At 36.4% G+C, this 25,997-nt stretch overlaps 1 protein-coding gene across 3 annotated transcripts in view; it reads left to right on the top strand.

Annotated features, from left to right (window-relative positions):
- The window catches only part of lrba (LPS-responsive vesicle trafficking, beach and anchor containing), a 307,888-nt gene that overhangs the window by 98,306 nt on the left and 183,585 nt on the right, over nucleotides 1-25,997 (top strand). For all 3 annotated transcript variants that reach the window (XM_059554011.1, XM_059554012.1, XM_059554010.1), the window contains exons 11-21: nucleotides 1,113-1,221; nucleotides 3,355-3,507; nucleotides 3,633-3,801; nucleotides 8,497-8,576; nucleotides 8,669-8,731; nucleotides 11,040-11,137; nucleotides 11,891-11,983; nucleotides 12,638-12,746; nucleotides 13,364-13,445; nucleotides 15,846-15,969; nucleotides 16,108-16,300. In XM_059554011.1, the coding sequence (XP_059409994.1) occupies nucleotides 1,113-1,221; nucleotides 3,355-3,507; nucleotides 3,633-3,801; nucleotides 8,497-8,576; nucleotides 8,669-8,731; nucleotides 11,040-11,137; nucleotides 11,891-11,983; nucleotides 12,638-12,746; nucleotides 13,364-13,445; nucleotides 15,846-15,969; nucleotides 16,108-16,300 (1,273 nt within the window). The remainder of the gene's footprint in view (nucleotides 1-1,112; nucleotides 1,222-3,354; nucleotides 3,508-3,632; nucleotides 3,802-8,496; nucleotides 8,577-8,668; nucleotides 8,732-11,039; nucleotides 11,138-11,890; nucleotides 11,984-12,637; nucleotides 12,747-13,363; nucleotides 13,446-15,845; nucleotides 15,970-16,107; nucleotides 16,301-25,997) is intronic.

The raw sequence follows: 25,997 nt of genomic DNA, 5'->3' as shown, positions 1-25,997 counted from the left end.
CATTATTGTGTTAGATGAAAAAAGCATTAAATAGACATTACAAAAAAGTTTTTTTGTGGTTGATTAATTTATTACACATGAACATTTAAGCCTACACTGTGACCATAGCATTGTTCAGAAGTTGCAGCTGAAGTGGTGTTTAGGTATTTTAACTGTAAACAGAATGTTCATAGATGGCATGAACCTTTACATAAATAATGCTCTGAGACTAATGGGATTTAAAATGTGTGGTAATGGTTTTGAAAATAAAAAATAATCTTGAAATCTCTAATCATAAAAAAAAAAATAATAATAATAATAATCTTCTAAATATGAAACTTAAACCACCAGTAGGTGGCAGCAAGTCACTTTCTTAATTAGTGAGTCATTCAGCCAAATTCCTTCAAATGGTTGATTCATTCTGAAACGAAGCGACTGTCTTTTTGGATGGGTCACTAAATCAGTGGCCCACTCGATACATTCAAATGCAAAGATTAATTCAGTAACATAACACTGTTGACTTTTTATTAATTTGTTATTTTTTGATAGTTAACTGAACCAAATAATAAAGTGAAGTGACATACAGCCAAGTATGGTGACCCATACTCAGAATTCGTGCTCTGCATTTAACCCATCCAAAGTGCACACACACAGCAGTGAACACACACACAGCAGTGGACACACACCCGGAGCAGTGGGCAGCCATTTATGGTTATAGTGGCTTGCTCAAGGGCACCTCAGTCGTGTTATTGCCGGCCCGAGACTCGAACCCACAACCCTAGGGTTAGGAGTCAAACTCTCTAACCACTAGGCCGCGACTTCCCCAAATGAATGTGCTAAATTGATAGGCCTAGTGAACATTTAGTACTTTTCTCAGTAGAGCACAAAAAAAGATCTTTTGCAGAATGTTTAAGCCGTTTCCAAGCAAAAGCCCTATTAAAGTTGAACATTTGATTATTCTTTTCCCATTGTATCTCAAATCTCATTTAAACTGTAAAACATGGCATGTCGTGTGAGCCAGATACTTTTGTATCTTTTAAAATGTTTTTATAATTGTTATTTATCATTTTGTTGTTAGTTCTGCTAAATCTTTCTCTACTGAAGCTCACCTGTTGCATGTTTTTTTCCCTCAGTTGCACACTACTGTCATTTGTGATGGAGCTGTTGAAGGGCTCTGTAGCTATGCAAGAGCAGGTGCTGGCCTGCAAGGGCTTTCTTGTCATCGGTTACGCACTAGAGAAGGTAAGTGCCAAACACGAATATAACTTTATGCATTGAGTATGTTGAACATGTGCATCCAAAGGCAGTTTAAAGGTGCAATGTGTAATATTTACAATGACCTTATTGCAGAAATGCAATATAATATATATAACTATGTTTTCAGAGGTGTATAAAGACCTTTCTTAATGAACCGTTATGTTTTAATTACCTTAGATTGAGCTATTTCTATCTACATACACCGCGGGTCCCCTTACATGGAAGTCACCACCATGTTTGTACAGTAGCCCTAAATGGACAAACTGCTCTACAGAGTGCGTCTCGTCACTTTGTTTTTTTTGCGAATAAAACAAGTACATTACCATTTGCAATAACATTGATTTATTGAATAATTAAGTAAATATAATTTGTTGATATACCTTTGTAAGGAAATCTCATTGCTCTCTGCTGTCTTTAGGGACGACATCTTTACCTGTGTCGGCCACCGTAGCTTCTCTTAATGGAGGGGTGAGCGGGGGACTGAGCTATTGGTTGCAATTCTCAACCTCACCGCTAGATGCCGCTAAAATTACACAGTGCACCTTTAAGTCCTGCTTATGCTGTAACATAAGAAAAAAGGAGAAAACTGTCTTCTTAAATGTTCAAAGTAAGCTTATATTCTCAAAATGAATATATGAGAGTCCTATTTAAACATACTAGCATATGCCTGCAGAAGTAAAACACAGAAATGGAAAAAAAGTTGAATGCTTAAGAATATTACCAGAGCTGTAACTGGATGTCACGTGATCATCTGTTTTATAACCAAGAAAAACACTTTATATACTCAAACCTTGTCCTTCACCTTTAGACCCCTTCTTTCTTTTTGTTTTAAAAACCTGTTTCTCCTTTTTCTCTGTGTATATTCACTTTCGTTCTTGTCTGGTCATTTGTTACTCAAACCTTAGCCAGCAGTAAAACGTCCTTGACACTTAAGGTCTCATCTGGCCTCAGGTTTTCACATCAAATCGTTACACTCAATGACCACAGTAATCTTAAATAATAAAAATAATAAAAGAATATATATGCAAGTCTGTTTCTGAAGGCCCTAAAATGTGCAAATGTTAAAAGCTTTGGACATGATTAAGGTGCTTTTGTAACTATAGAAACTCAACTTCAAAATTTTAAATTAGTTCTAAATCCAGTGAAAATCAAAAAACGGTAACAAAGTCTAAAATGATTTATTCAATATTTAAACTGCAGGTAAATATTTAATTTTAGGAAGTCACATTTAATTTTCTCCCCTACATTTTCCCCGCTTTTTTCTTTTGTTGTCAAAGTAAATGCTGCTACTGGTTCAGCAGGACGTGGCTGTGGTGATATTTTATACAGGAATGCCAGTGGCTCTTTGTTACAGATGGATTAAGATTTATAAACTGAATTAAGAGATTCATGCAAAGGTTGATAAAACCACCAACACACTGGTTTTTCCATTGGTACATCTTATGTATGAAACACTAATTCGTTTGTTGCTTTCATGTCTTACAGTATGTTTTATTTTTCATTTAAATTGTTTATATTTCCCCTCGTGTTGTATTTTCTTTATAGTTGTAATATTGCTACTCTTTTGGCTCTCTTAAGAAAGAGATTTGAGTCACAAGAGACCAAACTGATAAAATGAAGATTGAAAAACTTGTGTACTGTAATTTTAGAAAATAAGTTGCATCTGAATACATCACACCAGGTCAGTATTGCATTGCTGTGAAAAAAATAAATAAATAAAAAGTCACATTTTATTACTACATTCCAAATTAATGTAAAATAGCATAAAAAAATGTATATGCACATATAACAGTTAAAAGTTAAATTGAGTGTTTTAACTGTTTGGTTAATATCCAGAATATACAGTAATTGTCCTGTGCTGTATAAAAAAGTAAAAGGATTCTCTTGTGATTGTTAGGACAGTGAGTCATCTGCACGTTGGCAATCAGCCCAGGTGTTTTGAGGAACATTAGAAACACGGCTACAACAGCTTGCAAAACCTGACAGCTTAAAAAAAATCATCAAATTCTATTTCTTTCTCTCTTCAACATTTTTTGATAATTTGTTTTTTTTAATTTTTTTGTTGTTTATTAACTTAATTTTATTGATTTTGATTTCATGTTTGTATTTTCTTCCCAGTCTTCCAAAGTACATGTGACACAACCTGTGCTGGACATTGTCCTTGCCTTCGCCCGTTATCTTAGCAACCTTCCTACTGGAGTTTTGCTCTTGAAACAGCTGTGTGACCACATCCTCTTCAACCCTACCATCTGGATTCATGCCCCAGCTAAAGTATCTTACACATTTACACAAACTGACGCTGCTGCATCATGTTAACTTTATAGTTTTATCAGTTATTTGTTCTCTCAAATGTGACTTTTCATTGGTGGTTGAAACTGATTTGCTGCCCTCAACAGGTACAGCTGGTTCTCTACACCTACCTGGCCACAGAATTCATCAGCACTGTCACCATCTACAATGCCATCCGCAGAGTTGGAACTGTACTGCAGATCATGCACACACTCAAATATTTCTACTGGGTTGTAAACCCACTGGACCGCAGCGGAATCACACCCAAGGGTCTTGGTAAGAGAGCAGTCTGCTGCAGAACTGCTAAACCAACTTCTCAGCATGTCATGAGACTAGGGAATAAGGGTCAAAAAAGGTCCATGTAAAGCTACAAGTCTGGGAATAGTAAACAAAAAATGTCTAAAAGTCTGGGAATAGTAAACAAAAAATGTCTAAAAGTCTGGGAATAGTAAACAACAACAACAACAAAAAACGTATTTTATTTTTTACATTTAATACAGTTTATTTTTGGTGCAAATTATAGTTATAAATTAAATTATACAATATGGGTATAAGATCAGTAGCTTATGCTTATACTATGCTTATACAATTTGATGGGCTAGCGTCTTGCTGCAGCTTAATATTTGTAATTAGGGCTGTGACGGTATGGGATCTTTTCTTACCGCGGTGATGAAGCAAATAGACTCGCGATTTGGCGGTTAACCGCCCCCCCCCACCCCCCACCCCACACACACACAAACACACAAAATCCCCCGGCGGTTGCGTCACACACTCAAGAACGCATGCAGCTTGTAATGGAAATGAATAATATGGAAATTAATAATTACAACGCAGTATTCTTTATTAACAAATAAACAAATAACAGTTACAGTTATACTAAATGGTAAATATTAATAATTAACTAATGATTAGGCTAAAGTTAAACTTTTTTCTTAATAATTATAAAGCAATATTCTATTATAAACTAATAAACAAATTAAAATTTATATTAAATTGTAGCTAAATATTAATAGTTAACTATATAGGCTAAACATGAACAACCTTTTTTAAAGTGCAAAACAACAAAACAAAAAGTGAACAAGCGTTTGTCTGTTGGGCCGTTTAAGTGAATCGTGCTGCTGCTTTTATTTTTCCGTCTTCATGTTGCGTGACAGGAAAACCAACATGTTAACCTTGTCAGGTTTCAGCGAGGATCTTAACGGGGTGACGATGTTGCCAGCCGCACTGAATACACGCTCCGATGGAGTGCTCGTAGCGCATATAGACATATATTTTCTTGCCACTTTTGACAGAAGAGGGAATCGAGCCTGATTATCCCGCCACCAGGCAAGCGGATCAGAGTGCAGATCGAGTGCTTCCTCCTGCAAATACCTTGTGACTTCAGTGTCTGCACGGATTCTTTTTGGAACCGGATTGGAGGATTGTGCTCTTCTCATTCCAAGCAGGTCCGCAAGATTCTTTTTTTTTTTTGGAGGAGGAGGAGAAGATGGTGCACTTTCTCCTTGTCCCTCTCCAGCCGCAGCGGCACTCATTGCAGCTTCTCCATCCCCGATATCACGCCGTTCTTCGGGCACTGCCAGCATCTCCTCCAGGAGCGCATCTTTAACGTCATCGCGTGGGTTGATGCCCTTGTGTCTTGGGTCAATGAATGAGGCCTTTGCCAATAGTTGCTGTGTGGCAGGTGCACTATATTTGTCTTTCAAGACTCCAACCATTTTTTTTTTCAGGTTGCGCGTCAACTCCGTATCGTCATCGGTTGGGAGCAAAAGATCCTCAGTTAATAACTGTAGGACTGGTTTAACAGAGGACGCTGTAACGGTCTTCTCGGAAGACAGCGCATCTGTAAAATCTGCAACCTTCTTCAGCGCTGCATTAATGGATTCGAGGACTTCGATGTCCTGCCACGTCGGTATCAAATGTTGGCTGCGCTGGTCATCCATCAAAACCCGCCTAATGGCTGGGACTTGCTCAAGAACGCGCGCAACCATTTTCTGCTTAGTGCCCCACCTGGTAGGACAATCCTGTGAAAACATTTAAAACACAATTGTAATCCCCAATTAGGCTATGTTTTTTGTCCTGTGCAATAAAATATATATTTTCTATACACCGTGCCACTGTCTCCTTTTCCCGACAAGTGCAATGTTCACATCAATCTGTATTTTGTAGCCTATGCCCTATAGTCCTATATATGATGCTATTATCCTTATTTTCCATTTCTTTATTTTTTATTTAATGTGTAGGCTATTTTTGACATCTGTTTTATCGTACGGAGCTCCGCACATTACATGCAGGAAAAAAATAGGCTAAATCGTAGGCTACGTTTAGCATGTCGAAAGAACAAAGTAAATCGTCTCACGATTTTGCAAATCGAGGGAACGAAATAGTAAATTGTGCGCATTATTTATAAATCGAGGGAACGAATTAGTAGCCTAAATCGTGCTCACAATCAGAGCATTGATTGGCGTTTCCATAAGTTTTGCCCAGTTATTTACAGTAGGCTATTTTATATTTCCTTATTTCGTTTCGTATTCGCTTTGATAATGTATAATTATTACATCATAAACATATTAACAATAATATGAAATAACATTTATTTATATAACTTTTTTCGATATCGTTTCATATTCGCTTTGAAAAATTAGAATTATTATAAACATTAACAATAATATGAAATAACATTTATTTATATAACTTTTTTTTCGATATCGTTTTGTATTCGCTTTGAAAAATTATAATTATTACATCATAAACATATTAACAATAATATGAATTAACATTTATTTATAGATTACTTTTTTTATATATCTTTTGAGTTTAATATGAATTATACAGCAGGTTTTGTCACCGTTTGCAACCCTTTATTATATAGAATAAATTGTTCAAAGTTTCAACATGTTGCGTTTGGACGAGTACGTTTATATCCACGGACTGTTACCTGAAAAACAACCTCTAAAGAAAGTAGAATCGAAGTTTAGCACAACTCACCAGAACTAAGCAGTGTTGGGGCAGGTTGTGCTCGACTTGCTCTCTCTGGAGCTTTTTCTTCTTCTGCCAGCTCTGGGAGAAAGCCGTCACCAAATTTCTGCAGACACCCATGGCTCGGGCAGTGCGGTCCTTTTCTGACTTCATCGAATTGGTGACGGCTAAATGTAGATTATGGCCAAAGCAACTTAGCCATGTCCAGCCAAGCTTTCGGACCGCAGCCACAATATTTGCTCCATTGTCCGTTGTAATACAGACCAGTTTCCTCTCGTCCAGGGACCACTCTTGGAAGGAGGACCTGAGGGCTTCCGCCAGGTTGTCACCCGTATGGCTTTCTGGCGTGAACACAGTCTCCAGGCACTTCGATTTTAGTTCCCAGTTTGCGCTGAGATAATGTATGGTCAGGCTCATGTATGGCATCATGTTTACGCTTGACCACATATCAGTTGTCACTGAGAAATAATCAACGTATTTTAAGTCCTGTATTATGCCGTCCTTCACTGACAGATACTTTTCAGGGATCGCTGTTTGAGAAAAGTACTTTCGGTCAGGAAGTACATATTGCTTATCAAATGTATGTAACATGGCTTTGAACGCTGGCTTCTCAACGGTACGGAATGGCACCATTTCTTCAACCAGGTAACGAGTCACGCTATCAGTAAGCGCTCGCCACTGATTACTGCCTCTTTGGTACTTCGCACCTCTCGCAAAGGCCTCGGAGACTCCCAACTGTCGCTGCTGGCCTGAGGTTGTAGCTAAGGTTGGTGTGCTGCTGGTGCTCCCAAGTCCGGCAAACGCCACAGGATGGTTAATTCTCAGATGTGATCTTAAATTAGTTGTATTTCCTCGCGAGACGGATACTTTTGTGCGACAAATACGGCATACTGCCTTGTCCAAATTCACCGGCTCTCCCTTGTCATCTGACTCAAAGCCAAAGTGTGCCCAAATAGGCGACACAGTATTGGGTTTAGACACTAAATTCGTGGCCATTTTTTTAATAATGTCAGCTAGCGCTGGCAACGGTTATTGCCTATACCATATGAAGTGATAGCTACCGGTAGTTAATTACCTACTTGCAATTAAAATCTAACTAACTCCAACTGTTTAAGTTACGTTATTGTCTTTTATGCCCGTGTTTGTGTGTATTTAATTTAACATTATCTGTAAACATTACAAGTACTGAAACATGGCTAGCAGTTAATTAAAAATCAGACACACACACAAAAATATCCCCCATATGTTTAATGGACTGCCCCTCCCTTGCGCAGGATGCAGGCTTTTCCCCCAGAAGCCCTTGAACGTAGGACTCGCGGAAAAAGTAAATTATTAGCAAAGATGAATGTATTTATAGTTCATATCACACACCATATGCAGTCCTGTAAGTTTCAGCAAAAAAAAAAAAAAATCATGTGCGGTGATGACCTCACACCGCGGTAGGCATCTCATTAATGCGGTGTTGCGGTGATGCGGTTATCGTCACACCCCTATTTGTAATGCATCTAATATTTCATTCTTTTTAATAATCATTAAATATTATTCATTATCATTCCTTATATTGGTCTTAAAACATACTGCCATTGTAAATATCCTGTGTTGAAAATAGTAATTCTAGATAAAAAGGGCACTGCAGGTTTGCGTTCAAGATGTTGTGGGAAAGCATCCCATTCCATGATAACTGAGCAGTTTATCTTTCAGTGTGTTTTGTGTCTAATTTTCACATTAGACTGCTTTCTTGCTTGTCTCATTCAAATCTCATTACATTAAATTAATATTACACTGAGTGAAATATTCTCTTCATTTTGCTTGAAGTTCTAAAGGATCAAAGTTGTAAATTACAGACTAATTTTCCTTTAAGACCCAGAACTAAAACAAACAAACAAAACAAAAACAAAACAAAAAAACATAATGAAAATGGATTAGTATTATCACAATCTAGGCCCAGGGAATATTGTTTACGTGACTTTTTGTTTGCTTGATATCCTGCATCAGATGGGCCACGACCCAATCAAAAGGAGATTCACTCTCTCCGAGCAATCCTGCTGCTGTTTGTCAAGCAACTTATCATGAAGGTACATTAGTGTGGCCATAACATACATACAGTTTGAATAAAACAAATCCGTAAGTGCAGTCCAGGTAATGCTTGTGTGTTTTGTAAATATAGGATCACAGCGTGAAGGAAGACGAACTGCAGAGTATTCTGAACTACCTGCTCACAATGCACGAGGTATCCTAATGCACCTACGTTCATTTCAAACATTTTTCAATGCATCCATTAAACCAGTAGCATTTTACGGTAAATCAAGGCAGATTATAAATTTTTCATGTTTTTGTTACACTGTATAGTCTGGTGTAACTGCCACCAGATGGCGCTTGGTTCACACAGCTTTCTCTCTTGTACAGTCGTGGCCAAAAGTTTTGAGAATTACATAAATATTAGTTTTCAAAAAGTTTGCTGCTAAACTGCTTTTAGATCTTTGTTTCAGTTGTTTCTGTGATGTACTGAAATATAATTACAAGCACTTCATACGTTTCAAAGGCTTTTTTCGACAATTACATGCCATTTATGCAAAGAGTCAGTATTTGCAGTGTTGGCCCTTCTTTTTCAGGACCTCTGCAATTCGACTGGGCATGCTCTCAATCAACTTCTGGACCAAATCCTGACTGATAGCAACCCATTCTTTCATAATCACTTCTTGGAGTTTGTCAGAATTAGTGGGTTTTTGTTTGTCCACCCGCCTCTTGAGGATTGACCACAAGTTCTCAATGGGATTAAGATCTGGGGAGTTTCCAGGCCATGGACCCAAAATTTTCACATTCTGGTCCCCGAGCCACTTAGTTATCACTTTTGCCTTATGGCACGGTGCTCCATCGTGCTGTAAAATGCATTGTTCTTCACCAAACTGTTGTTGGATTGTTGGAAGAAGTTGCTGTTGGAGGGTTTTTTGGTACCATTCTTTATTCATGGCTGTGTTTTTGGGCAGAATTGTGAGTGAGCCCACTCCCTTGGATGAGAAGCAACCCCACACATGAATGGTGTCAGGATGCTTTACTGTTGGCATGACACAGGACTGATGGTAGCGCTCACCTTTTCTTCTCCGGACAAGCCTTTTTCCAAATGCCCCAAACAATCAGAAAGGGGCTTCATCGGAGAATATGACTTTGCCCCAGTCCTCAGCAGTCCATTCACTATACTTTCTGCAGAAGATCAATCTGTCCCTGGTGTTTTTTTTGGAGAGAAGTGGCTTCTTTGCGCCCTTCTTGACACCAGGCCATCTTCCAAAAGTCTTGGCCTCACTGTGCGTGCAGATGCGCTCACACCTGCCTGCTGCCATTCCTGAGCAAGCTCTGCACTGGTGGCACTCCGATCCCGCAGCTGAATCTCCTCTTCTTCATGTTTACAGTAAGGGCAGATGCGGCTCTCTTTGGGCAGCCAGTGCTGTCGATATCTGCCTGTCTCTATAGTCAGAGTATGATTGCACAGTCTGGACTTCGTCATTTGTCTTCTTAATTTATAATCTTTCACTGTACTCAGATATTCTGCAGTTGTGTAATCTCTATTTAGGGCCAAAAATCATTCAAGTTTACTTTGTTGTTCTATTTTGTTTTTACTCATGCGTTGTTCGGTGTGTTCTTCTGTACTCTGAGGATACTCTTACAGAACTCAGCATGCAGGGCTTCAATCGGATTTTTGACCCATTTTTCAAATTTTCTTTTTTAACATCAGCCGAGGCCCCGCTCAGGGCTCCCGTAGTTTCGATTGGTCTCAACCCTCCCCCAGCGCTTGCCATAGAGACATGCTGCAGAGAGAGAGAGATGTTTCGCCCTATGAAATGAACAAGACCATGGTAGCACAGGCACACCCAACAAAAAGCAACCTACTCATTGCACGACAACTCTGGCGTCCGGTGTAGACACAGTTAGACAGTCAGTCTGCTCTATTAACAAATAATTTATATTTAAATAAATAAAATATTAATTAAAACTTGTTTTGAACAATTTCTTTGTCATCTGAATATTGATTTTAAGTGAGGGGGGAGATCTGTTTAAATCGTAAATCAGATTTTTTGTGAAAAGATAGGGGTTTTTGTTATAGGCCATATCGCCCAGCCCTAGCAATAGGTTCTATGACTGATTCATTAATGTAGATATTGAAGAGGGTCGGTGATAATGGGCAGCCCTGCCTCACTCTCTCTTTATCTTTCTCTGTCTTTCTAGATGTATAAAATATTGTCCTTCTAATGTTTTTAAAAACACAATGGGGCAGCAATTTTTTATGCTTTTTGAAAGTGGCTTTTACTCACTAATAATTCATAGAAGCATATTTAAATGTAATGGATTAATTCCAATGTTAGGTTAATGCAGACACAGATTACAATGTAAAATCCCTTTCTTAACTCTTACTGCTATGATCACGATGAAGTTTAAATCCTAGAATTTTTTTTAGCAGTGCTGTCTTGAATGACACCTGACTCTTACATATGCTTATTTATTTTACTTACTTATTTTATTTATTTATTTATTTTTTTAAACAGGATGATAATCTGATGGACGTTCTTCAGCTTCTGGTGGCACTGATGTCTGAGCACCCTGGATCAATGGTTCAAGCCTTCGATCAGCGAAATGGAATACGGTGAGAGCTGTTGTTGTCCCTTAAAAAACAGAAATTATATTCTTCAACCCACGTTTTTATTAAAAACTATAAATAAACCTGGGGGAAAAAAAATCTGACAAATGAATTTGAATTAATCATTGTGGAATAATGCGAGGCCACAATACCTCATTCATAGCAGAGACATCTGAGTCCTGCTTAACACAACCTATAAAAACACTTTCATAGGTTCACCTGATACCTATGCTCCTATACGGCCTGCATTTACATTTCCAAAGCCTTATAGACATGCTAGTTCCACTGACAGCCATGGGGTTAAATGTGCACACTAGTGGGGGGGCATCTGGACGGCTCGTCATGATAAAACAGAGGGCCTCACTTTCATTTTAGATCTGACAACCTCATTCAAATCACACTTCCATCAAATCCTACTCCAGAAGGATATAGGCAGATTTATTTTAATATGTAGACAGTGTAATAGTCTCGGTTACATTTGAGTGTACACGTCAGCTCTTATGAGATCTGTGTACATACCAGACTGCGTTGCTGCTATTTTCCTTTGTCAGAAAGAAACACAACCAACATTCAACACCATATTTAAACTTTACCTAATTGGACATTTGTTTTAAATATCTAATAAATATGATCATCATCATTTTTTATGTACATTTTTTAAATGTCCAATATTTTTTATAAACTTTTGTAAGTTTATTTTGTATAATTTTTTTCCCCATCTGTTGTTAAATGTTTTTTTTTCTCTTTGGTGAATAACAGGGTCATCTTTAAGCTGCTCGCATCCAAAAGTGAAGGGATTCGTGTGCAGGCACTCAAAGTCTTGGGCTACTTTCTCAAATATTTGTCACCAAAGTGAGTTACTTCTTTATTATTTGAAATAAGGGCTTATAATAATACAGTTAATCATATTAGTAACAATAACACGTTAACCTTCTATTAATATGTGATTCCTGTACTGTACATGATTCAATCCGACTGTTTACCTTACAAAATGTTTCAGTAGTGGATGGTCTAGCTATAAATATTTAGCAGAAATAAGCTCCCAGCATACCATTAAATGAGTTGAAGGCAGATTTTTTTTTCTTTTTTTTTAAATCGATGATTTAAAATAAGTGACTTGGTCTTTTCCCAGAGTGAATTCAGCTGAGTTATTTTGATAACAAATTACCCTCACTCCACTATTTATTCATGCAGCATGGAAATATTTATGCGCTAATGTAGTCAAAGTCTGTAGTTGTGCGTGAGTATTTTTCCAAATGCAGTGTCTGTGGTGTTTGATAGATAAAGCTCACTTTCATTTCTAATCCCATTTGCTCCATGTGAATTTCCCCCAGTAGGAATCTGACCGCCAAGTGTTTTTAAAATAGATGCAGCTTCATTCCGTGACTACGAAGATATTTTTCAGCCGCTTTGGGCTGCAGTTATGCCCTGTTGGGGTTCCGGCTTTATTTGAAGTAGATCACAGTGTGGGTTTGGTGCTGATGTTTTGGATGCCATGCTTTTTAGGGCAAAGTCAGAGGTCATGCTGGCTCACGGCCTGTTCTCTCTGCTCACTGAACGATTGATGCTCCACTCAAACCAGTTCACAGTCACAACATACAATGTGCTCTTTGAGGTCAGTCTCATATATTGGTTTGATTTTTTTTGTTTTGTTTTTGAATGTCACCAAAACGTTACTTTTTACCAGTTGCATTTTTTAGGCAAAAAGGCATGCTCTGGACATGTGGTGCTCATTTCAAACAGGCATATTTGGCCTGCTTTGTATTGATCTGATCTTCCACTTTTTTTGTGTTATCTATCAGTAAAAAGTGGCAAAGCCTCTGATGTTTTTAAAAATTTTAAATGAACATTTTTCTGTAATCTGTACTTTAGATAGTTTAGTGAAGATTCTTCACAGATAATTTTAACTGGGCTACTATTTTGAATTCAAATATTCAATTATTGAAGCATGCTTTTATTTACTTTCTCTCATATTTTAGATTTTTTTCTTAAATATTCATGAGTTTTTTCTTTTTTTATATTTGGAAATGCTTTGCCCCAAATTTAGCTGAAATCCTGATTTAAAAAAGTTTTTGCCAGTTGGATAATGATTGTTTTGAATCTGTTGTTATATATCATTGTTGTTATTTGTATGTAACTGGGTACTCATTCTCATCCCTAATCTGGATTTTAGTGCTTAACTGGATATCAGTGATGAACTTACTTGGTGAGCTTACTTGTAATTTTCTCCAGATTCTTACGGAGCAGATCTGTACTCAGGTCATTCACAAACAGCATCCAGACCCCGACTCCTCTGTGAAGATTCAAAACCCACGTAAGTTATATTACACACATTTTTTTTTTTTAACTGAAGTACATCTGACCGTTTTTTTATTAAAGGAACCATTTGGTTTTATTTTCTTTGGTTATGTATTTCTAAAAGAAAAATTAAACTTTACCTGCATTTCTCAGAGAAATCACAAATTATAAATGTTATAAAGAAATATATACAAACACAGAATACAATATTTACACTCATCATCCCATTCAGAGATACAGTAGCGGTCAACATTATGCTGGTGTGTTCTAAACCGGCTCTCGTACGTATGAAAAAATGTCCTTACACGAGAGACGGCAAGATCACAAGTAGAGTCTGCCTCCTATTGTAAAATGGCTTAACTCTGCTTAGTTTTACTCATGATTTACTATAATAGTGTTAAGCGAGTCTCATTTCATATTTCTGTTCCTGATGCGGTGCACATCAAACAGTCACCAGTATTTTCTTTCGTCTAATGGTAAAGTATATGGTTACCACAGACAAATGAAGCTCGTTTGATCGTCACAATTACTCAGATGATGAACACATTAAAAACTAATTAACTTCCCTTTGTAGCACTGCATTGCATTTTTCACTGCATTGCTTTCATTTGCAACCAGCTAGTTTCTGAATATTAGATGGTTGAATTCTCTCTTATAATGAGATGCCTTTATTTCCAGCCTCGGTTTATGCTCAATTTTACATGTGTCTGATTTAAATTCGGAACAGGATTTGGCAGCAATCAGATGCTCTGGTTTTAATGTAAAAAGTGAAACTAATATCGTATACTGATCCATATCGGACCTTTACCTAATGAAGCTTAATTCTGAGGTACTGCAGGCAGCTGATTAGAGCTGTATTTACATGGAGATGTGACCTTGTACACAAACCACTTGCCATTCAGAGGGACGACAGTGAATCACAGATCCTGAGTCGGTTTTAGAGCGCCCAGATGGAGATGGTAGACCGACAGAGTCTGATTCAAGGCCATCTCATATATGATCAGAGAGTGAGCCCAGCACAGTTTCAGCTTTCTTCTGTGTCTCCTTGATTTGATCTGTGTTGAAGCCTCTAAATGGCTCTGATTGCAGTCTTTAGCCATGTCAGACCCAATCAAACAAACTGAGGAAGCAAAAGTTTCCTTTAAATTAAACTCCGGGACAAACCAGGACCAAATGGTGATTGGAGAGCGAAAAACCCAGAAAAGTGCAGAGATACATGCAAAGGTAATTTTCTACTGGTAAGGTTCAGTGACTCTAATTTGAGTGAGTAAGGCGTAGAAACAACACAATTCTGCTGGAACGAGTGAGAGCATTGGTTACAGATGCTGTCGTGCTCTAAACTCCCTGTGACGGCTGAAACTTGAGCTGCTCTTCTCAACTTAATGCATGCTGACATTGTCTAGATAATTCATCTAAACAACCAATCTTTCCAGTTTAAGCTAACGCTCTGTTCCAGGAAGCCACGACTTTAGCTGCAGAGTTTAGACTATACCCATCTTATGATGTAGAGTATACTTTTACTCCCTCCACAATATGTGCAGGTTATTTCCTCACTGAATGCAGAATGTCGGGGCAACAATTAACATGTATCCATTTTTATACAAATGTAGCTTTTCTTTCTCCTCCTTGATTCATATATATATATATATATATATATATATATATATATACAGTAGTCAACATTTGAAGTGGATCAAAAAAGTTCATCAAATGCATTTAGGTTTTAGGACAAATTTGATGAAAGGTTTTGATCCACTTCAAATGTTAACTATAAATTTGTGTGTGTTTGTGTGTGTATATTTTTACATTGAGACTGCCATTCAAAAGTTAAATTTTTTTTTGTCTCATGTTCACCAAGTTTTTGTTTATTTGACAGTAAACTGTAAAAATACAGTAAACTGTCAAATATTATTACAAATTAAAATAACTTTTACTTTATTCGATATTAGATTATTTTTTTCTAATGGCAAAGCTGAAATTTCAGAATCCATTACTCCAGTTCTCCGTGTGACTAACTTTCAGAAAGTTCTTTGTTCTTTGATGAACAAAGTTCAATAGAACAGTTTATTTGAACACTTTTTTGTTACATTATAAATGTATTTACTGTAACTTTTAAATTTTATGCATCATTCATGAATCATTCACGAATATAAAAGAAAATACTGACCGCAAAACTTTTAAATGGTGTTTAGTATGCTTGTCCATGTATATTTTACTAAATTGTGCAATGTATGTAATAATAATGGAGTAATAATGAAGTAAAAAAGGCAGTCAACAAAATCTGTATACAAAACTATATTGTGTAAAAACAAAAACTTAATGGTTCATAAGCTTTTTAAAAACTAGGCATTCAGACACAACGTGAAACAGTACTGTTCCTTCATGGGCATTAAAGGCAGATATTTTTTCCCATCAGAGATCCTAAAAGTGATAGCTGCTCTATTAAAGAACGCTTCTCCAGGAGCCGAAAGCATGGAAGTACGGCGTATCTTCCTCTCGGATATGATCAAACTCTTTAACAACAGCCGAGAGAACCGCAGGTGACACACACACACACACACGCACTCTTTAAATTAGATATTTTCTATATGTTTGTAAATACATCTTATCATGGTAATTACATATTAATCTATTTTCTCTGAAATGAGTACAGGTTTTTAATGAACTTGTTTCTGTAGGAGTATTTTGCAGTGCTCGGTGTGGCAGGAGTGGATGCTGTCTTTGTGCTTTATAAACCCCAAGAACAGCGAGGAACAGAAGATCTCAGAGATGGTGTACGCCATCTTTCGCATCCTTCTTTATCATGCTGTTAAATATGAGTGGGGTGGCTGGCGCGTGTGGGTGGACACACTCTCCATTACGCATTCCAAGGTTAGGACCCAAACACACACCAAAACAACACATGGATGGATGTATTAAACATATGTTAGTTGCAGTCATGAATGTTTATTTGAATTTACAAAACTTGGTTCTCTTTCATAGAACACAGGAAATTATTTATGCTACATTATTATTTGTGTTATTCCTTTTATTATTATTATTATTATTATTATTATTATTATTATTACAACCGAACAACAGCTAATGGTAACAAATGAACATAGACTAATTAATTTTTTATTTTTTTTTCATTTTTGAAGGAAGTCTCTATTGCTCACCCTGGCTGCATTCACTTAATCAAAAGTACAGCAAATGTAATGTTTTAAAATATATTTTAAAATGTTATTTATTCTTTTATATACAAAGCAAAGCTGAATTTTCAGAAACCACCTGTCTTTAGTGTCACATGATCCTGAAATCATTTTAATATTTGGTGGCGTATTTGTTGTTCAAGTAACATTTCTTATTAGTATCATTGTTGAAAACATTTATACTGCTTAATATTTTTGTGGAAACTGTAATAGTTTTTTTCAGGATTCACTGATGAGTAGAATAGGGATAATAGTATTCATTTTATAAAAAAAAGAAAAAACCTAAGACTTTGCCTCCTTCAAAAGTCCATCAGGAAACATCTATCACCGTGTCTCTCTTCCTTTCTTTAGTACTGACTGCACTCTTGTAGTTGGTTCCTTCTCTCATTGCCTTTTCCCCTCCTGTGTTCAGGCTCTCTGCCTCAGCAGTAATACACTGGCTTCTCACTGCAGAAACCCGACTGTTAATATGCTCCATAATCAACTAGACTTCTCAGATTAGAATCTGAATTCTTCCACTGCCAAACCTTCTGTTCATACTTTTATTTACAGATCGAATTGCTTCTTTAATGTATTTGAGAACTCTCAGTTTTCGGAGCTTTCTAGCTTCAGAAATGTCTATTTTAAGATGCTCTATTGATATTGTAATATGGACATGGTTCCAAGCGTAGTGAAGTCATTTGGTGTCAGACTGTGGCTTTGGGCACCAGCTGCTGGCATTGCACCATTGCTTCGCTCTGCTTGAGTTCTTGTCACTGGCCACTTGGGGGTGCAGCTGTGCTATGCAGTGAGGTCTTTAGTGCTCAGTGTGCTTATTCATCAGCATATGCAGTCTTGTTACAGACTCAGATTTACTTCAAGTTTGTTATTTCTGTGGTACTACCGTCACCAAAGGGAATTGCATAAATAATGATGGGTTTCCCAAACACTTCTCATCTCTTGTTGGCTGGACAAACAGCTTCCACAGACTTATGCCACTGACTAGGCCAGTGTTGCTACTGTATGTCAGTAGTAACACAGAGTAGTTGTAACACAGAGGTGCCCAAACCAGGGCCTATGGGTCAAAATAGGTTTGTGACGACCTTTGGTTTGACCTGGCAATGTCATTTTTTCAAAGTCTTCATTCATCTCTTAGTTTGAACATTTTATATTTATTTTTACATTTAGAATGTAGAAACGTAAGTGAATTTTATAAAAAAAAAATCTTTATGGAATCTAGTTATTATTGATTTTAGGATATTAGGATATCATGCAACAATTGCTTTCAGTCTGCGATCAATATTTAAGTTAGAATTTTGACCCTTCATAGTAAAAAGTTGCATATCAATGTCATAATTGTTTTTGGGGTTTTTTAAATACAAATTCCACACTTCAGTTTTAAAGATGGCAAAGCACACACACACTCAAAACAAAAACTTTATTATTTATATTATTTATTTATGTTTTCAATAATACTGTATTTCATAAAGAATTTGTATTGTGCAAATTGGCTTGCATTGTAAATAGTACAATAGTGTAATCTGTGCTACCAAACTTAGTTAAAAAGCATGCTAAAATGCATTTAAGATAAAAAATTATATAATAATAGTTAATATAATGGTAATATGTAAAAAAAATCCATTTGATTTTTTTCAGTCATACTCCATAGTTAATTGTCAAATTACATTATACACAGTAAAACAAAACAATCTGTTGGTGGATTGAGCAGCGATAAAGTATTGCTGCATGCTTTGCTTTGATTCTTTTTTCAATCAGACATGTTATATTTGAGCGTGCTTGCATTTCTTAAGTAGCTCACTGCTGAGCAAGTGCACACAAATTGATCATTCCCCTTCCTATGGGTCAAGCCTGTAATTGCTTTTTTGCGCTATAATTGCACAAGATTAATGCAGGTAAGGTTCTGTTCTGTTTACAGCGTCTCTGCTCTGATCTAAAAACAGAAAAGGGGGTTGTGTGTATGAACTGAAAAGGTGCAGCAGTGCAGAGCTAGAGAGATACATGCATCTGCTGAGGGAAAAAAAGCTAAAGAAACTCAATTGCAATTTTATTGTCCGGCGTGATAGATTTCCTGCCAACTCTGGAGTAGGAGAGCTGTTTGTCACTGTAGCTCTCCCTTTCAGCTGCAGGGGCTGACTTTGTGTGTGTGAGTGTGGGGGAGAGAGAGAGAGAGAGACATTGTGTGTGGAATAGAAAGACTGTGTGTTTGCATCTTAGTGATGCACAGTATATGTGAATGGTATGTGTGGTTTTTAGGTTGTAGTATACAAGGTCTCCAGATCCCCATGTTTGAACACATTTAATATTCATCTCAAATAGCCTTGGCAATCATTAGGACAAGTCCTCATAAATTCAACCAGCCTTTTGGGAACCCCCTGGTAAATAAATACATGCTCTTGGGCAGACATACGTACATTTAGATGCATGCAAAGGTTTTTTTTTTGTCTCACCTGTTCAATTGTTTTTCCACTTTGCTGTAGAGTGCTGTCTGTCAGAATATTTCTTCAATAGATTATTATAACATAAGAATAAAGTATTTCTTAAATTATATCATTTTATTTTGAACACATTCTGTGACTACAGTTTTCATCACATAATAATAATACTCTTAAAACTAAGATTTTACCAAGTGTGCTGTTGTCTGATTGTTGCTTTTACTGGGCATGTGTGTTTCAAAAGAGACGAAGTCTCCTTTCCAGCCAGCCCACTGTAGGCAGACAGATGTTTCCGCAGATGGGCCTGCTGACACCACAGCTTACCCAAGGTGCCCCTGTCCCAGCACTGCACATAAATGAGACTGGCTCCACACAGTTACTGTAGGGACAGTTTTCTGCTGAAAGTGATCACCTTGTAAAAGACTTGGTGCCCTCTATGCTTTCCTAGTCAGCACTCTTCTGTTCCACTGTAAAGAACATCTTAATGGGTGAAGGAGATGTTGTAATGGTCCTGCAAAAGTGGCTGCTCTTCGGGAGCCTTTAGCTTCCTTTTAGAATGCTCTATAGAGAGTTCTGTTATTTCCTCTGGGGCATCACACTATGCTTTTTTGTTATTATTTCGGTATCATATTGGCTGAGAGCCTTTTCCAGTGCTGCAATATTCTAATAAATATAGAAATCCAACCATTTTACCATTTGTATCACTCCAGTTGCAGTATTTCTCATAGCAAGTGTCATGATGGATGCCCAAATCTACTGTAATGTTATAAATATTACTGTTTTGGTGTTAGAGAATTTAGTGTGAAGAGTTGGGTGAAAATGTACTTGTTTAGACTTCAAATATGTGATTTATTAATACACACAATGACTATTAGAAAATGTACCTCACCTTTTCACTCATGAACCCACCGCGCTGCTTTTATACTTTTGACTGAATTGCCTAGCAACTTTTCTGATGGCTGTTGTTGTTTGTTATATATTATTATGATTCAATAAATAATATTTTATGTAAATAATAGTAGTATTTAATAGTAGTATTCAGTATTGGGAAATCTTGTGTGTGTTCCTGATGGTTATATTATTAACTGACGTTTTCAAATTATCAGCAAGGCTCGGGCTCAGCTGTAAACTGTCAAAATGAGATTTTAATCTTTGGCGGAAGTAGTTTCAAACAAAAGGGTTTTTAAAAGACATTCTGTTGTTGTTTTTAATGTCTTTATACACTCATGTTGTCGGACTGTTGTATAAATGCAGTATTACACGAGTAGCCGTGTGATATGGCTGTGTATCAGCACAGCTGTGATTACTGTACCTCTGGCTGAATCACGTGCTGACATACGGTCATATCTCACTGCTACTCATGTGATATTGCTAATATATAAACTAAAAAGTAGTTATTTTATTATATCTTAAGGGTAAATTGTGTGTTTGTCTTGGCATATACTGCATGCCACTATTAATATCCCTTCACCATTTTTGGCCTCTGGTGTTGTATAGGAAGACTTCTTATACCCTGCAGCTCAAGCAGTACCTTCTTTTCAATCTTTATTTTCTTGCACTTTCTTAACATTCTCAACAATTCTTGTTAACCAACAAGAAACAGATTTAAAAACAAAGATGCTTGTCTTCTTTGACAGTTTTGTGACACTGGGCCTAATGGAGATGTTGGAAGGAATGACCTGCCTATCTAACGTCAAGCCTATTTTGTGGTGTCATGAAGCTGCTTATCGTACTTGACAACAGCAATACTATGGATTTAGAAGACAATGGGATCCAGTACTGGAACATTGCTTGTAAAGATAGAGGCATGCCTGCAGTCAGTCTGTATTGAATACACTCATAGGCCGGTGTGCAAACTGGCCTTAGAACGTGGATAACATTGACTGTAACACTGACATTGAAAGTGATAAACCATTCACATTCTTGACATTCATTTTGCAAGCTTTACCATACCATCACAAAAGCAAAGTTAAAGAATTTCCTGAGTATTTTATGACCATCCTTTTTTATTTAGCTGTCTTACAGAAATGTCTAAGATCGCAGTTCTTTCATCTTAGTATTATTGTATAGTAACTTAGTATTGTTATTGTATTGTTCCACTTTTTCTCATTTTAAGAATAAGCCCAGTGAGTGAATTATTATTTGATTTTTTTGTAGATCAAAACAAAATACAACACTTTTCTTCAAAACAAAGTATATTACAGAGTTTTGCTTCGCAGGTGCTTTTGCCGCTTTTAATGTTATGTTTCGATTTTTTTTTCTTTAAAACAAGAAAGTAATTCTGCTTGTCTTTCCCTGAGTTTATCTTTGTGTACCTTTATTGTACACTTATGCAGACAGCTGTGAGTGTATCAAAGGGAGGGAAAAAAAATTAACAGTGTATTTTGGACAGAAAAGAAGGGATTCAGTCTACTGACCACATTGATTTTTGCAGGAAAGGAATCGCATTTAGCTAATCCAATTAGAGCATTCTCAGGGTCCCTATTTCCCCTTTGTTTTGCGGTTACTCACTATCTATTGATCTAAATGGGGCTCCCTACCAGCCCTACAGTGAGAGTCTGTGGCCGACTGCTCCCTGCTGATCTAAGATCAGTGATTTAAGCGCTGTGTCTGTCTGTTGCTGAGCTTGCAGTCTGATTGCTGCAAGTTCTGCTGGATCATCAGTCTGATGCTGGATGAATCTTCCCTTGAATTAGGGATGAATGCATGTATTTATTTATCTATCTTATACTTAATTTTTAATTGTTAATTTAATTTTAATTGTTAATTAATTTGTAATTTTTGGCTGGTAAAGTGCAGGGTTTTTTATGTAATTAATTATTGATATTTAAGGCCTTTTGAAAAACGGATTTGCATTCAGTTAATTAATAATAATTATTTGGCAACCAGCCAACCTGGTGATACAAAGCTCATTGTCATGTTATGAAACCTGAACTATATCCTTTTAGATAAATTGTAGGTTTTTCAATGCCTCACATCTAGTTTAGAGAGTGGACCAGAATTAAATAAGATGAGATTAAAACTGATGTCTAGCCCACCGGGTGGCATGCAGACTATATTTCAAAACCGCATTTCTATAGTTACCCCTTTCCAGAGTAACTTTATCTCTACAACACACCAAGGGCTCACATGTACCATTTGCCAGTTATGGTAAGGTAACTAATGCTTTTCACATGACGTAATACTGTACTTTATTGGTACGATATGCATTGTAGCGAGCTGCCAGACAATGAGGTGCTTTTAGTGTGCTTATGAGGATTTTATAAACATTTAACAACATATGGTATACTTACTGATTCTTAAAGATAATACCTAACAGGATAATATGGGGCCTCATGTGCAGCTTTTAAACCCTTAGTGGTTTACATGAGTTCTAACTTGAATTTTTCACAAATCCTCAAATGCCTTGCAGGCCTTCCTGATACTGTATGTTTGTAAGTTTATTTGAAATTGAGCGCAAGGTTGGGGGTTCGATTCCCCAGGAACACATGATAGGTAAAAGTTGATAGCCTGAATGCACTGTAATTCGCTTTGGATAAAGGCGTCTGCTAAGTGCATAAATTTAATTTTAATTAAATTTCAATTTAAATGTTAAATGCTGATTTGAGCCCAGACTAATGGTCTTGCTATTCCAAAGAAGAGAGTCAGGAGAGAAAGAAAACTAGCAATACATTTCAGAGCTGTCCGTTCAGAGCCAACAGCCATGGATTACCAATCAGGCCACATGGAAGATTAATGGCCAGGCTTGTAGCAGGCTAATTTAGAACAATAACGGCCAATTAATTACATATAATAAGGCTTTCTTGCCTAAATGCAAATGTCGGCATTGGTGTGGAAGCTGCAAGTTGTTTCACATTTCCCCAGTGGTCTGTTTGACTTTCTGTCTGTTGTGTTCGTTTGATAAATTGAGGTGTGTTTTGGTGTGCTCAGACTTCTGTATCTGCAGATGCTATGCCTATGTCTCTGTCTGCTGCAAATTGTAGTATTAGTACAGTAATAATTAGTACAGTAATATTATATAGTAATAGTATTTTTATTACTCCCTGGTCAGGCTATTGTCCAGATTTTTTGGAAACTTTTATTAGTGTTATTTTTTAATTCAATAATTATTATTATTATTATTTTTTTTTTTTAAGTGCTAGAATCAGAATACATTTTTAATATATATACAGTAGGTGGCCAACCAGAATGCCTAATACCGCTGTGTGTACTGCCGCCGCAAGTCAGTCACGTGTTAAAGCCTTTCACAAAGCTACCGCCAGGTGGCGCAAAAGGACAGTTTGCAAACTGATTGGAATTATATATTTTGTAAATGGAGATCAAATAACTAAATAAAACAATAACTTTATAATATAACATTATAACATCCTTAATTAGAAATTTAATCTAAAATGTATTTTTAGAAAGTTAATTTCAAAACGTGAGATAGTCGTATAGGCTGCAGCCTAATGCATAAAAAAAAATTACACAAAGGCTCTTACTGCATGTTATGGTTATTAAACAATCATTATGAAAACCATTAAATTCCTGAATGTTGTGTTAAGGGGCTTTCATTTCGATCTAAAGGCTAATGAATGTTTTTGAACTAAAAATCCTGACCTTGGCCGTTGGTCCACTGTACAAGCATACATATAGTTCACGAGACTTGATTCGCATCACAGTTTACTCTGACTCACACCATCATTTTTTTTTTTACTTGAAAAACAAAATCAAGAATAATAGGCTAAAACTGCAACATTAAAAAAAATTAAATTGTACAAAAAGTAGGATATTAACTTGGAATGTTTAGATTACATTTAAGGATGTGTGTATTTTGCCATAAAAAATAAAACGATTTAAAAGGTGGCTTATTGTTGCGTGTTATAGGCTAAGCCTAGTTCTAACATATTTTGGCATTATAGTTACATAATGTCACAAATTATGAAAGGCTTGGAACTTACATTTAATAATTTATTTCACCAGGTCACACATATTTATTAGTTATCTGGCCTTTTTTAACACATTTTATTCCTATATACAGAGCCCATGAAATGCCGAAAATTATGTCCATAAATTAAGAAATGTATCGTTTCTTTGTATTAATTAAAACGTGCTTAAATAATAATTAATCAATTTAAAATAAATAAATAAATAATACGGTTTCGTATACAGAGTTGGGTCATGTGCAAGATTGGGGGAATCCATAAAATGTACAAAATAAAAATAATAATTAAAATTACCAAAATAAATTAGTTAACACAAGACAAAGGCCCGCATAATGAGCTGCATAATGAGCCTTTCAGTCAGCTGTGTGACTGATAGGGAAGAGTTACAAGAAAGAATGTGAGGACAAAATAAATCTATATAATTTAATAATTTAATAATTTAATAATATTTAACTTTTTAATTACCAAGTTCATAAATGATGTCACTGATTTGGGAAAAAAAACACACAAAATTACATATTTTCAATATAAAAAGTGATTGTGGATTGTATTTTTTTTTAACCTTTTATCACAGTCTTGGGCATGTCAAAGATTAGTAACAAGATTGGCTTTGATGCATTGTTAGTTTTTGTGCAGCATTAGATTTAAATTTTTTCTCCCTAATTTGTTGTTGGTGGCTGTTTTTGCCCCATTGACTTCCATTATAACGACATTTTTTGATTGCAAAGCCATGACACCATATAATCATGCATTCTTCATTGTTTGTGGTTTTCACTTTTGGGAAGAGGTAAAAAGAAACGTATTTTTACAGTTGATCACTAGGTGGGACCATTAACCCTTTAAATAGGCCTGTGCAAAAAAAGGCTTGGTTTCTGGCTTGTATATGGAGTTATATGGAGTATAACAGCAAATTATAGTGTTTGTGTGTGTGTGAGATTCTTGATTGTTGGTGGTTTTCCCTGTTGGGAAGAGGTAACATTTGTTATTTTTTACAGTTGATCACTAGGTGGGACCATTAACCCTTTAGATAGGCCTGTGCAAAAAAAGGCTTAGTTTGTGTGTGAGATTCTTGATTGTTGGTGGTTTTCCCTGTTGGGAAGAGGTAACATTTGTTATTTTTTACAGTTGATCACTAGGTGGGACCATTAACCCTTTAGATAGGCCTGTGCAAAAAAAGGCTTAGTTTCTGGCTTGTATGGAGTTATATGGAGTATAATAGCAAATTATAGTGTGTGTGTGTGTGTGATAGAGAGAGAGAGAGAGAGAGAGAAAGAGAGGGTGTGAGAGAGACCTTTGTGCACTTACCTTGATGTACAGTATCTGAAAAAATCTAAATATGCACCTCATGCTCTCAGAACTACATGGAGTAGACAATAAAAAAAGAAGTGTGTTTATGCACCTGCTTCCTTTTGATGGTGAAAAGTACAGATGGCCTATATGTCAAATGCTCCTCTTTTCTTGATGGTAAAGCCAGTTTAAAACCTTAAAATCCTGTAAAAAAATCTACTTCGCATCAAATTTATGAACATAATGTATTATGAACCAAAATGCAATATCAACTTCAAATAAGCTGCAGCTTGCTGGAGGGGTCACGCTACATAATCATTTCTAAAACTTTGGTACAAGTCAAGCCCTTTCTCGTGTTGCTTGCTGCTCTTCTCACCATTAAATATCCAGCACGATGGCATGCAAGTGTTTAAATCCACGTACTTTGCTTTTGTTCAGTCTATTCGCTTGTTAAGTCTGACGTCACGTAGCAGTGCTTCCGTGTCCAAACGCTCTATCAGTTACCACGAGAAGACAACAAAAGGTGCTAATATAAACTCACAATGTGATAGAATACTAGCGAAAAAGTTATAATATTAACCTTTAAGTCCATACCGAAGTACCAGATAGCCAGACAATGAAAATATAAATATAAAAAAATATATATAAAAATTATTTGTGTTTGGGACGCTGTGAGCAAGGAGACTGTAGTGTATATCGTAAGTTTGTAAGCGTTTAACTTAAATTATCAATA

This window comes from Carassius carassius, chromosome 7 (genome assembly GCF_963082965.1).
Source record: "Carassius carassius chromosome 7, fCarCar2.1, whole genome shotgun sequence".
Taxonomy (NCBI): Eukaryota; Metazoa; Chordata; class Actinopteri; order Cypriniformes; family Cyprinidae; genus Carassius; species Carassius carassius.
Note: the sequence above shows the minus strand (reverse complement) of the source record. Positions and strands in the feature narration are given on the sequence as shown.